At 47.2% G+C, this 13,649-nt stretch overlaps 1 protein-coding gene across 9 annotated transcripts in view; it reads left to right on the top strand.

The window, feature by feature from the left end:
- Positions 1-13,649, top strand: part of CHD2 (chromodomain helicase DNA binding protein 2) — a 65,380-nt gene that overhangs the window by 47,886 nt on the left and 3,845 nt on the right. For 8 of the 9 annotated variants that reach the window (XM_083586137.1, XM_083586136.1, XM_083586138.1 and 5 more), the window contains 14 exons: positions 890-982; positions 1,509-1,682; positions 2,800-2,975; positions 3,393-3,434; positions 4,492-4,631; positions 4,772-4,910; positions 5,763-5,913; positions 6,884-7,006; positions 7,499-7,627; positions 8,804-8,944; positions 9,159-9,293; positions 9,801-9,979; positions 11,347-11,446; positions 12,943-13,156. In XM_083586137.1, coding sequence (XP_083442263.1) covers positions 890-982; positions 1,509-1,682; positions 2,800-2,975; positions 3,393-3,434; positions 4,492-4,631; positions 4,772-4,910; positions 5,763-5,913; positions 6,884-7,006; positions 7,499-7,627; positions 8,804-8,944; positions 9,159-9,293; positions 9,801-9,979; positions 11,347-11,446; positions 12,943-13,156 — 1,936 coding nt within the window. Of the gene's footprint in view, positions 1-889; positions 983-1,508; positions 1,683-2,799; positions 2,976-3,392; positions 3,435-4,491; positions 4,632-4,771; positions 4,911-5,762; positions 5,914-6,883; positions 7,007-7,498; positions 7,628-8,803; positions 8,945-9,158; positions 9,294-9,800; positions 9,980-11,346; positions 11,470-11,511; positions 12,904-12,942; positions 13,157-13,649 lie in introns of those variants that run through there. The other variant, XM_083586144.1, reaches the window with a different exon arrangement.

The raw sequence follows: 13,649 nt of genomic DNA, 5'->3' as shown, positions 1-13,649 counted from the left end.
AGTTATAAAATCAAGTAAATCAGTTTATGATCGTAAAACTAGCAAGACCATTCTAAATGGAACGGGGGACTTTAAATTCAACAAAAGGAAGTGGATCTCCCCAAAACAAAATACCTTAATTTCCAAGGGTCAGGGTAAAAGAGGTGTGTCTTCAGCACTGGGTGGAAGCTGTGGAACGATGATGTCAGGCATTGTGGGGAGGGAGTTCTAGAACTGAGGGGCCATCACAGAGAAATCCCTCTCCTGGGCTATAACTGTCAACGCTTCTGAAGGTGACAGAGCGACATTTAGGTACTCCTCTGCTGGTAGCCTGGGAGGGCCTGCAGGCAGGGATGGAGACAACTTTTCAGATATTTGGGGCCTTAGTAGTAGTTGCTCCGTGAGTAATGCAGAAAATTATTTGTTGTGAATCTTAATTTCGGTGTTGAAAGGGGCACATTCCTCTACAGTCGTACCTTGGTTGCCGAACGCCTTGGAACTCGTACGTTTCGGCTCCCGAACGATCGAAAACCGGAAGTGAGTGTTCTGGTTTTCGAACGATTTTTAGAAACTGAACGTCCGGTGTGGCTTCCTATTGGCTGCAGGAAGCTCCTGCAGCCAACCGGAAGCCGTGCCTTGGTTTTCGAACAGTTCCGGGAGTCGAATGGACTCCCGGAACACATTCTGTTCGAGAACCAAGGTACGACCGTACTTCTGAAAGAAGCAAAAAAACCGGGTGTCTTTGCTTTTAGAAAGTTTGGGAAATGCTGGACAACGCTATCCCGTCTCCTTCCATTTCTCTAAAGCACTGAGCACACTTCTCCCACATCCCACCCCACGGAGTTCATTCTTACTCAATATTCGGTTATTGCAGATTCTGATTCCCTCCTGTCTTCCCCACCCCTTCCAGGAAATGGACATCGAGGAAATTTTGCGCTTGGCCGAAACCCGAGAGAACGAAGCATCCACGAGCGCCACAGACGAACTTCTGTCTCAGTTCAAGGTATGGACCTGTGTGGGTGGAGCATAAAGCAACATTAGCATGCTTTCAGTTATTTTTTATTGAATTTATATCTCAGCCTTCCTCCCCAAGGAACCCAGGGGCAGAGGATAAGACAATTTAGAAATGAAATGAAAGCATTCTCAAATAGGAGCCCAGGGGTGGAATATGACCAACCCTGTGAAGATGTGATGGTTTCAGAACTTACAAGAAGTACCAGCACAGATGGCAGATAATTTTGCCAGTGGCTGTAGAGCAATTGTGTCCAAACTTGGTCCCCACCTCACTCCGGAAAAATTCCTGCAGACACTCATGATTGTGACCCGGGTTCAAATTCCTTCACGGTCCCGGTGGCCTTGGAGAAGGCATGCACTCACAGCCTCAGTTTCCCTTCGTCTTAGCGGGTTCCTTCTCACACAGTGTCATTGTGAGGAGAGTCACACACACACAGAGGCCATGGGATCGGTTCGAAATATTTTTTAACTTGGTGATGAGGAATGAAACCTGGTGGGTGTTTTATCCTTTGCAGGTGGCCAACTTTACAACGATGGAGGAGGAGGAAGCCGAGCTGGAGGAGAGGTCCCAGAAGGACTGGGACGATATCATCCCGGAGGAGCAGAGGAAGAAGGTGGAGGAGGAGGAGCGGCAGAAGGAACTAGAGGAGATCTACATGCTTCCCAGAATCCGCAGCTCGGCTAAAAAGGTATGGCCAGGGCAGGGAGTGTCCTTCTCAAGTTGAACTCAGACCAACCACTGCCATGTCCCAACAACTCTTGTCAGCTAAGAATGTAAGAAGAGCCCAATTCATTCAGGCCAAAAGTCCATCTAGTCCCCCTGCGGCCACTTGGTGCCTTTGGGAAGCCCCCATGCAGGAGGTGAGTGCAGCAACGCTCTTCTTTTCTACATTTAAGGCATTCACACAGAGCCTGCTGCTTCAGTGAGGGACATACGGCATTTATTATTTCCTTCGTGCCCTCTTCACAATGTGGGGCGCTTGATAGAGGGACGTAAGCAAAGGCAGGTGCTTGCCCCCAAAGGGTCTACATTCTAAATTTAGAAAGTTGGGGACGTCGGAGGCTGGGCTTAGGAGGTGAGAGAGAGGGCAATGCAGGATTGGAGACTGCAGAATGGGTTAAGCGAGTCCCTTGCAGATTTCAGTTTCCCCTCTTGCAAACTCTGCTTTTTGAAATGCAAAGCAGGGCCCCTCGTTGGGAAGGAACATAGGAGGCTGACTTACATTGAGCCAGACCATTGAGCTCAGTATCACCTACTCTGGCTGGTAGCTGCTCTCCAGGGGTTCAGACTGATCTCTCCGAGCCTTGCCTAGAGATGCTGGGGATTGAACCCGGGGCCTTCTGCCAGCAAAGCAGATGCTTTACCACTGAGCTGTGGTCCTGTGCCTTTAAGGATTAAGTTTCTGCTCCTCATGGTTCGGAATAAAGGGCTGATTTGCATAGCAGCAAAGGAAGCTGCCTTAAACCGAGTCAGACCACTGGCTCAGTATTTTCTACACTGGTACCAGCTCTCCAGGGTTTCAGGCAGGTGGCAGTCCCAGCCCTAGCTGGTCTCAAACCTGGGACCTTCCACATGCAAGCAGATGCTTACCACTGAACAATGGCCCTTCCTGAACAAGTGGGTCTGCTTTTATAGGCGATAGCCAGCACATCAAAGCTCCAGCAGGACACTGGAAGCCTTTCACCCTCCTCCTCTGCCAAAATATCTGGGGCATCCTGAAGTGATGAGAGCTCAGGGGCTAAGATACCTCCTGCTGCAAGCAAGCAAGCAGCCTGGCTGATCTGTTGTCCTTTCTGACCCCGTAGGCTCAGGCCAATGACAGTGATTCGGATGTTGAGATGAAGAAAAAGCTGCAGGGGTCGTCCGGCTCGGAGAGTGAGACAGAGGACTCGGATGATGATAAAAGACCCAAACGAAGAGGGCGGCCCCGCAGCGTCCGGAAGGACATGGTGGAAGGCTTCACAGACACGGAAATCAGGAGGTCAGCACTGAGCCCCGCTCCAGCTGCCTGATGGGGTTTCATCTGCATCATTTATTCCTCCCCCTGCCCAGTAGTCTTGAGCAAGCTCCGATACTTCTTAAACTCATTTTCACTTAAGCGAAAAAGCCCGTTTTTTTTTTTTACAATCCAGAATTACTTTATTTACCTGGCAGCTATTCCACTCCCCCCACGCAGCCCAGCAAAGTTTTGTGATAACCCTTGGAATTCCAGAGAGATTGTGATACTCTTGGGATGGTGGCACAATCATGATTTGGGAGCTGGAGTTAGCAGGATCCCTGACTGCCTTTTGCCATAGTTATGTGACGACCTCCACAGAACAAGTTTATTCAAGTAGGAATGCACTTGCTGGAACTCTTTTGACAGCTGTTGCCCCATTTTTTTGTTTGAATCCCGCAGGTTTATCAAGGCCTACAAAAAGTTTGGCGTTGCCCTGGAACGGTAAGTGCTGATCTATTTAGTTGGGGGTGCCAGGGATTACACTGAGGGTACTGTTATTATTTTTTATTTTATTGGATTTCTCATCATGGCTTTCCTACCCGAGAAGCCCAGGGCAGCAAACAATACATTTTAAAAACAAAAACATTACAAAACAGATAAAAATATTCTAAAAAACAATTTTAAAAACATGTTAAAACAATTAGAAACATTCTTTTTTATTTTTTATAAGCCACCTTGATTTTATTTTTACGATTTAGCATTATATAAATATTTTTTATAAATTATAAACAACAGCAATTGCAATTTAAAAATATTCTTCCATCCAATGATCTTGAGGTTGCCACAACATTTGTGGGCCACCAAATTTCTGGGTAGACTGGAATGTTTTCCAATTCTGCCTGAGAGTTGATAATAATGGAGGCAGACATACCACACTAAGGAGGGTAATTCCCAAAGGTCCCTGGGAAGAAGGATTGATTCTTCAGACCACTCTGGGAATTGTCACACTGTGATGAGAATGGGGGTCTCCTCACAACCCTCCGCACCCTTAACAAACTACAACTCCCAGGATTCTTTGGGTGAAGGCTGTAGGATGTGGCATTTCATTTCATTATTTCATTTTTATTGATTTATCAACAGACATGTGGTACAGACTAACACATGATACAAACCATAACAGAATGATACACGGAGCATATTCAGTATATAAGTCAAATTAAAGAGATACAATTAAATATAGCCAGTTTCTTAAGATGTGTCTACATAGCCCAGGAGTGAGTCATAGGAGGAGTACAGCTTTGGCTCTCCCTATTTATGTAATTAAAAAAAAAAGTGGAGACCTGTCTGCATCAAAACTGTCTGATTTGGCTCTGCCCCAGACTACACGTATATGTCTGACCGGATGTTCAGATAAAATCACATCCCATACACTGATAAACGATGCCTCTGGCAGAGGAACTTCTGATGATTTCCAGTGTGGCACTGGGTTATGAACAGTCTGCTGCCACGAGGGAGCTGCGTTTCCATTCACTTCATTGTCCTCTTCTCCCTCTTCCAGGCTGGAGTGCATTGCCCGAGATGCAGAGCTGGTAGACAAATCGGTGGCCGACTTGAAACGCCTCGGGGAGCTTCTTCACAACAGCTGCGTTTCGGCCATGCAGGAGTACGAAGAACACCTGAAAGAGAACCCTGCAGAAAGTAAGTGGAGAAGAGTCTTGCATCCAGGAAAAAAGGATTGGTTAAAGCACTTGGATCCTCATGCTTTTCAGATAAGCAACTCACCCCCCCCCCCGCCCCCGTTGCTTGTAGCTGAAGCATCTGTGGCTCTTTTTTTCCAGACAAAGGACCAGGGAAGAGAAGAGGCCCCACCATTAAGATTTCTGGCGTCCAGGTGAACGTGAAAGCCATCATTCAGCACGAAGAGGAGTTTGCAATGCTGCACAAGACCATCCCAACGGACCCGGAGGAGAGGGCAAGGTGAGTCTGAAGGTTCCTGGGTACGCAGGGAAGAAGAGCGCAAGGAGGCGAGAGTTGGCGTAGAGCAGGGGCAACAGTGGCCTGACTTTCAGCTGCTTTCCAGATTGCAGCTTTGGTTAACCTGTAAATTAATGGGACTCATTGAGCTTCAGGCTCACTCCTTCATCTTCAGACTCCCAGCTTACTTTCCTTTCTTGAATGAGATAGGCAGAAGAGAATATTCACGAGGGAGCCCTCAGCGGGTCCAGAATGGAGTCCTGCTTCTCAGAAGGGGTGTTCATCGTATGTTACATTCAAACCAGTGTACCATCTCTGGACATATCTAGTTGGGGTGCACAAACAGTTGTGCTGTGGACTCGTGGTTATTTGTATGTAACACTCAATGTATCTAGCTGTGTACACACCATAGTGGAGCTGTGCTCAACAAGTGTACACTCTTTTCACACACCAACACTTGTACATGTGTAGAGGAAGCTTCCACCTCAGTGTAATGGGTGAAGAAGCCTAAAACACTGGAAAGTTTAAGTGAGAAAGACACAAATTTGTGCCTTGTCTCTCTCTCCCTGTCCCCCTTCTGTTGCAGACCTTTAGAGGCATAGAAAAATAACTCTGATGTAAAAAGTGAAGAGAGACAGTGTCATTCAGTGGTTATAGTGTTGGACTTAGACCTGGCAGGCCTGTGTTCAAATCCCTACTCAGCCATGGGTGACCATAGGCCAGCCACCCTTAGCCTGGCTTACCTCACAGGGTTGTTGTGAAGATAAAATGGGGAAGGAGGAAAACCATATATACCATCTTGAGCCAAACAACAAAACCTCTTACCTGTTTTTCTGCTCTCCCATTAAATTGCAGGTTCTGCCTGACTTGCCGTGTGAAAGCTGCCCATTTTGATGTGGATTGGAGTGTGGAAGATGACTCTCACTTGTTGGTGGGAGTATATGAACATGGCTACGGGAACTGGGAGCTCATCAAATCAGACCCAGAGCTGAAATTGACCAACAAGGTACAAGAAACCGCAGAGGGAGGCCTGGTTTGCATGTATAGCACTAAGCCACGGTTAGTTTAGCCAAAGAGTGGTTTGTTTGGCTGTGCAAACTCAGCCAACAGACTAACTGAGGTTTGTTTCCTCCCAGCCAAATCACAACGTGAAGCCACAATTTGCTGTTGGCTTACAAACTGTGACATGTTATGGCTATGGTTTAGTGTTATGTTTGAAACCATAGCCTTGCTTAACCATGGTTTGTTAGGCCACTCCACCCTAGACGCTCACTAAGCTGTGGAGGCAAAGCTAGCTGGAAAATGAAAGCTTTGGAGAAACAAGATGCGCCTTGTTTTCAGGTCTGTGAACATGGTTTGTTGAACGAGCCATAGCTACAACAAACCATGGCACACTGTCATGTGTGAACGCAGGCAGTGCGTGTGTGTCTGCAGACAAGTGTTTGGCTTCCTCCAAAGACAATTCCAACCCTCCACTGAGCAACCAGGCTTAAATCAAAACAAGTAATAACAATAATGGTGTAAAACAACATGTCTGGAAGTCTGTTGTGCTCAGGGAAACTGGGTATAAATTCTGTGGTTCAACTGGCAATGTATTTTGCTGTTGACTACACCCCGCAAAGCTCATGGAAATCTGGGCAGAAGAAAAAGAAATGAGGAAATAGGAAGCGGAGGGAGGGTTTCTGATTGCTTTGATCCTGACATGGCGTGAGCTTCTGTGCAGACCTAGCCATTTATTTATACTCTTAAAGAATGCTGCCTCCTAGAGCAGAAAACACTGCTCTAGTGTTTGGATTACTGATGGGTGTCCAATTCCCCCCACTTTGAATTCTTAGTCCACTTTCCCATTTTCTTAGTTGTAGCTTTCTGTATCTTATAATTGGAAAGTATATGGGGGGGGGGCTCTTGCTGTCAGACCTTTGCTTTCGTTGATGCCCATGTCCTTAAAAACATTTCTCTCCTCCCCCCCCCCCAAGATCCTTCCTGTTGAGACAGACAAGAAGCCTCAGGGGAAGCAGCTCCAGGCACGAGTCGACTACTTGCTGAAACTACTCAAGAAAGACATGGAGAAAAAGGACGGAACGAAAGAGGTGGAAGAGGTCAGTTCCACCATGGATGAATCGCAGCAGAAAAGGCAGAGTCACTAGACCAGGCCTTGTGCATTTCACACATCTGACTTGGCACTTCAGTAGTGCACAGGTCAGCTTTCTAGTCTCTGTGGAGGCAAATGCATGCTTTGGAAACATATGGATGGGGCTTTGCAAAATCTCTCAAACCAGAGTGAGGGCTGAATAGGACCCTCAGGTCTTTTAAAGCATCATATGCCAAGCCTGGTGCCTTCCAGTTTGGACCACAGGTCATCAGCCCCAGCCAGCACAACTGTGCTTCTGTTAACATCAGCATCATGCCGCCTAGGGCTGATGTGAGTCGTAGCCGGTCCAGAACTCACGAAGAGGGGGCACCATGTTAGCAGAATGCGCCGTGCGCTACGAGGCTCTGCATCTCGGTCTGTGTGTCATCTGGGAGGGAAGCTTTCCTTGGGAAGTTGCAGTTCTCCTGCTCTTTACTGACTTCTTCTCCTCTCACCTTAGACCAAGGCGAAAAAGAGGAAGCCCCGCACAAAGAAGGAAAACAAGTCTCTCAAAGGGAGAGATGAGCATGGGAATGAGGTCTCCTCTCCTCGACACTCAGACAACCCCTCAGAAGAAGGAGAGGTCAAGGTAAGCCCAGTTTGGCAGGTCTCCTGTGATTCCACATGCCCACCTGTGTAATATCTGATGTGCAGATTCTATTGTGTTGAATAATATATACAGCTGGCAGATGAAGAATTGGAAATTCTCCTTTTTGTCCGTCCCCCCCCCCCATTTTCTTTTTTTCCTCTCTGTGGTGTAGTGTGTAGGGAGTCATGTGGTGTAGTGTGTAGGGAGTCAGTGTGGTGTAGTGGTTAAGAGCGGTAGATTCGTAATCTGCGGAACCGGGTTCACGTCTCCGCTCCTCCACATGCAGCTGCTGGGTGACCTTGGGCTAGTCACACTTCTCTGAAGTCTCTCAGCCCCACTCACCTCACAGGGTGTTTGTTGTTGGGGAGGAAGGGAAAGGAGAATGTTAGCCGCTTTGAGACTCCTTCGGGCAGTGATAAAGCGGGATATCAAATCCAAACTACTACTACTACTACTACTACTACTACTACTACTACTACTACTGCTCTTCTTCTTTTTCTTCTTCTTCTTCTTCTCTCTCTCTCTCTCTCTCCTTTTCTGGTCTGTGTTTTTATTTAGATAAGCTTTTTGGCTTTGAAAAAACAAGTATTTGATATTTTTGTATTCCTTTTAAAATTTATCCCTCCCCCCCCCCCAAAAAAAAAAATTCCACCAGGAGCTGGTGGCTAAGATTTTGTTTCCCAGATGCCTCACCTCAGGCACAGTCAGCAGAGCCCTTTCCCCTGTTCAGCTTCTGTAGTCTTTCTCCGCTCCCCACAAAGATAGCTTTGAAAACCAGGTTTTTTAAAAAACAACAAACAAACAAACCCATAATAGCTGTGAACATTAGCCTCATGTGGATGATCCATGCCATTGCTGTTCTGTTCAGATTATGGCTTGTATAGACTATAAATGGGCCCTTCAGATGTTTTGGACTACAACTTCCATCATCCATAGGCAGAGGTGTTATCACAGTTCAAGGATTCATTCCAGCTAGGTAAAAGCACTTAAGGGCTGGTGAGGAAGAGAAGGTAGGATAGAGGAGGGGCCTGGATAGAGTCACTAGGGCCTGATACAGAGGCGCAGGGGACGAAATTCACCACCACCACCTAACCTGCAATCCCTCAGCCCTGAAATAAATGAAATAGGTTTGATTTTTTTCCCCCCTCCCCTTCCTGCTTTCCCCCTTTCCTACAGGAGGATGGCTTAGATGGCAGCCCTGTGAGAAAGAAGCAGAAGAAGAAAGAGGACAAAGAAAACAAGATAAAACAGACGGCAAGCAAGAAAGAAAAGGAAGAGGAGAAAGAGAGGAGGAAGACAAAGGGCAAAAGAGAAAAGGTAACGGAGATTGTCTTGCCGCACGAGGAAAAGTCACATAGGAATCAGTTTAGCAACCCTGGGTGAGATACTGAGTAATAATTTCTCACGCAGAACTGTATCAGGAACTGCCTTCTGTGGCTTCAGCCTGGCCTCATCTCTCTCCTGTGCGAAATTGCTGCAAATTCCGTGTTTTGTTTTTATGTTTGCCATGCCTCGTTTTGTCTTTTTACAGGCCAAAGGCAGCGATGCCAAATCTGCAGGCAAAGGGAAGAGATCTCAGGGCCCCGTCCACATTACAGCTGGGAGTGAGCCCATCCCCATTGGAGAAGAGGAAGAGGATGACTTGGACCAGGAAACATTCAGCATAGTAAGTATTTCCTCATGGGGTCAGAGAGGAAGGGGTCCCGTTCGTCATTCCAGCCCCGTGTGGTTTAGACTAGTTGATCTCTTGCATCTTTGGGCTTCAGAATTTTTGCAGCTACTTTATTCAAGTCAGCAGCATGTACCTTTTCATTCATTCATTTAGAAGCATTTTATATAGGGCTTTGTATTTCAAGAAACCCTTAAGCAGGGCACAGTAGGCAGTGGTATGAGCAGGTTGGGTTTATGGCGGGTGGTTTGGACTACAACTCCCAGCATGCATTGGTCAGGGCTGATGGGAGCTGTAGTTCAAAACCTCCGGAGAGCACCAGCTGTGGAAAATGTTGAAAAGGCAGAATGAATGCTGGAAGTTCTGTCCCATATGTGGTGGCATGAGCACAAATAATCCCGAATTCACAATTTTCAAAAGATGGCTGGGGCCGCCCCCTGTAGGAAGGCGGTAAATAATCCTCAATAATGTGTAGCTTTGCTCTCTCTGCTGCTCCCCTCCCAGTGCAAAGAGCGGATGAGGCCTGTCAAAAAGGCTTTGAAGCAGCTGGACAAGCCAGACAAGGGACTGACGGTGCAGGAGCAGCTGGAGCACACGCGCAGCTGCCTGCTGAAGATCGGAGACCGCATCTCAGAGTGCCTGAAAGCCTACTCAGACCAGGAGCTCATCAAGCTCTGGAGAAGGTAACTAGCTCCACCTACCCGCCTGCCTTCCTGCCTGTCAGGCCTTCCACTGCGCTCTCACACTGGTTAGCTACTGAGGTGTGGTTTAAGGAAGCTGGCTTGGTCCACCTAGCTGTGTATTGTCTACCCTGACTGGCAGCGGGTCTTCAAGGAACCCCTGCTCCTCATGCAGAAGGTCTCAGGTTTGATCCCTTGGAGATCTGCCGGTCCGTATGGACCTTGGTGGACCATAGATCTGACCTGGTATGAGGTAGTTTCTTCGGTCCCTATACCTTTGGGGGAAAGAGCATCCAATTTGTGTGCAGAAATCCCCAGGTACAATCCCCAGCTATTCCTGGTAGGGCTTGGAAAGGCTGCCTCTCTAAAGCCCTGGAGAGCTGCTGCCGGTCAGTGTAGACCATATTCAGGTAGAAGGATCAGTGGTCTGCTTCTTTTATAAAGAAGCTTCCTGTTCATTTCATTTATTAGATTTATTAGTTGCTCGTCACCTGAAGGCCTCCAAGCAACTTAACAGCAAGGACAAGATATACAACGCACCCTGTGCTGTAAGCTACCCTGGCAGAAATGTAATATAGGGAGTGCAAAATATAGGAAGTTGCCTTATACCGAGTAAGACCATTGGTCCATCTAGCTCGGCATCATCTTCTCTGATTGGCAGCAGCTCTCCAGGGTTTCAGGCAGGGGGCATCGTGTCCCTACGTAGAGATGCTGGGCATTGAATCTGGGACCGTCTGCATGCAAAACAGATGCTCTCCCACTGAGCTTTTACATTGCAAAATATGTTGCAAAATAACGGTTGCTTTGGCTTAGAATTTAGATTTAGGGGTTTTTTTTAATGAAAGAGTTAATGATACCAGAGTTTAGACAGTAAAAGCATGTGTTGTAAAACAGCTAATAAAATTGGGTTAAAAAAACAAACATCAGGGTAAGGGCAGGGTAGGAAATCAAGAAGAAATAGGTTTAAAAATGTTTAACGTTCTGGAATATTTTTGGAGGTTTAATAAAAATGATTGGGGGCGGGAAGAATTTAGATTTAGTTTTATAAGAATAAAAACTATAACATTACTGCCACACACAGCACGGCAGGCTGGATTTCTTGGGTTATATTTGATTTGACGTTCTGCATGGCTCAGGCCTTGAATGTAGAAAGTAATCCCAAAGAGAAGAGATGCCTCCTGAGCATATGCAGAGTGTACCTCTTCAGTCTCAGCTGGGTGATCTCCAGATAGACTGCATTCAGGTGGAATCAAGGGATGGGGTCTCATCCGGGCTAGACTGATAGAGGAAAGGGGTAAGCAAATTGCTGTTCTGTCAGTTCGCTAAAGGGGGGGAAATGAAAAAAATGAAATCCATTCGCCTCCTTCCAGGAACCTGTGGATATTTGTGTCCAAGTTCACAGAATTTGACGCGAGAAAGTTGCACAAGTTGTACAAGATGGCTCACAAGAAGCGGTCGCAGGATGAGGAGGTGAGTCTGAAAAGCAGAGAGGAGTGGGGGGTGGGTGGGTGAGAGAGAGAGAGAGAGAGAGAGAGAGAGAGAGAGAGAGAGAGCACGCTAGGCTCTTGTCACTGAAAGGCAGGATACAAATCTAATTTAAAAAAATAAGCAAAGGAGATTTGTCCTGTAGAACAGGCTTTGCCAAGCTGGTGTTTTCAAGACGTTTTGAAGTACAACTCTGGACAGCTACCTCTGTGATGCTGGGGCTGATGGGAGTTGTGGTCTAAAACATCTGGAGGGGGCACCAGGTTGGTGAAGGCTGCTGTAGAAAATAGGCGGTGCCCTTGAGGTCCTTTCCACCTCTGTAGTTCTGTGATTCTGTGATGCACCCTTAGAAACCAGAAGGAGCCTGGGCAAAGCTTTCTTGATTTGGTCTGCAGATGTACAGTATTCTCTTTTGCTTCCAGACACTCTCTGCATCTTTTGCATGGGCTAGCTGGGAGTCAGAAGGCTCAGTAAGGAGACTATAGAGCCAGAAGAGGGCTGGAGCAATGGTCCTGCAAGGAAAAGTTGCAGTTTTGGGGAGGTTGTTTGTTTGCTTTGATAAATAAGGGGAGATATGCTGGATACGAGGTATATAAAGCTATGCGTGGTTTAGAGCAGTGGGTCCACAAGTGAGTCACCAGGCCGTGTAGGATTCATCAGCGAACACAGATGGCGTGCTTACCTGCCCATGAATAAAAACTCTGAATAACTTTGTTAAGTACTATAACAATTTCAATGAAGTCCAGATTGATAGGGACGTTAAGTAAACTTTTTGCTTGGAGGCCTCAAGTAATGGCAAAAATAGGCAAACCAGCAGTTAAAATGCACCAGATTGATGGATGCCGAAGATGCAAAGTTCAAAATTCACGTGACAGTCGAATCAATGGGTCGCCATTCTGAGTAAATTTGGACCAGCAGCTCACCGTACTAAAAAAAGGTTGGGATCCTCTGGTGTGGAGGGACAGTGAGCAGAGGAATGTTTTTCACCTTTTCTCGTAATACTAGAGCTCCATTGAAGCTGAATGTTGGGAGTTTCAGGACAAACAGAAGAAAGGACTTCCTCATTCAGCAGCATAGTTAAACTGTGGAACTCACTCCCACAGGAGGCAGATTAGCCACCAGCTTGGACGGATTGGGCAAATGTGTGGGTTATCAATGGCTACTAGCAACGATGGCTATGCTCTGCCTCCGCAGTCAGGCCTTATGCCTCAATACTAGTCTCTGGGGCTCACAGGAGGGGAGATCTACTCTTGCACTGAAGTCCAGCTTTGAGGCTTCCTGTTGAGGCCTCTGGTTGGCTGCTGTGAGAACTGGATGCTGTGCTAGAAGGGCCCCTGGCCTGATCCAGTTGAGGCTCTTCCTGTGTTCTCACAAGAAGATTTGTGTGGGAAGGGCCCATTCGCGCTGTCCTCAGGTGACTCAGTCAGTGCCAGGAGCCTTTTATTGTGAATTAACTGCCCCCCTTCCCTCGTCACCCTCAGCAGGAACAGAGGAAAAGGGAGGAGGCCCTGGGAGGCAAGAAACCGTTTCGGTCGGAGGCATCCGGGTCCGGCCGAGATTCCGTGATGTCTCAGATATCTCATGGACCTCATGCTCAGAAGCTCCACCAGCCTCCGACATCGCATCCTTCCCAAATGCACGGGCACCAGAGGGAGAACTACAACAACCCAAACAAGAGGCATTTCAGCAGTGCAGGTCAGAGACCAAGCAGGAGCCCACAAAGAGCCTCCTCTCTTTATTCCTCTAGGTAGAACTTCTCCCTCCCTCCAGATTGAGTGGATGGTCATTGCTCCCCAACCTGGCTTCTTCCAGATGTTGCTCAAGTCCTGTCAGCCCCAGCCAGTATGGCCAGTTAACAGGGAGGATCCATCAACCTCCAGGCTGGACTACTATAATGCACTCTATGTGGGTCAGCCCTTGAAGGCAGTCTGGAAATTGCAACTAGTGCAAAATACCATGGCAAGAATGCTGGTAGGGGCAGGAGGCTCTGAACTTACCATTGTCCTTTTAAATTTTTTTGCCTCAAGATGCCTTCAGGAATCTTTTATTGTAAAAAAATGGCATTTCAGAAATTGTGTTTATTTAGCTGTATACCGCTTAAGGGAGCGGGTGGCGCTGTGGTATAAACCACTGAGCCTCTTGGGCTTGCCGATCAGAAGGTCGGCAGTTCTAATCTGTGTAATGGGGT

This window comes from Podarcis filfolensis (genome assembly GCF_964270895.1).
Source record: "Podarcis filfolensis genome assembly, chromosome: 14".
Taxonomy (NCBI): Eukaryota; Metazoa; Chordata; class Lepidosauria; order Squamata; family Lacertidae; genus Podarcis; species Podarcis filfolensis.
Note: the sequence above shows the minus strand (reverse complement) of the source record. Positions and strands in the feature narration are given on the sequence as shown.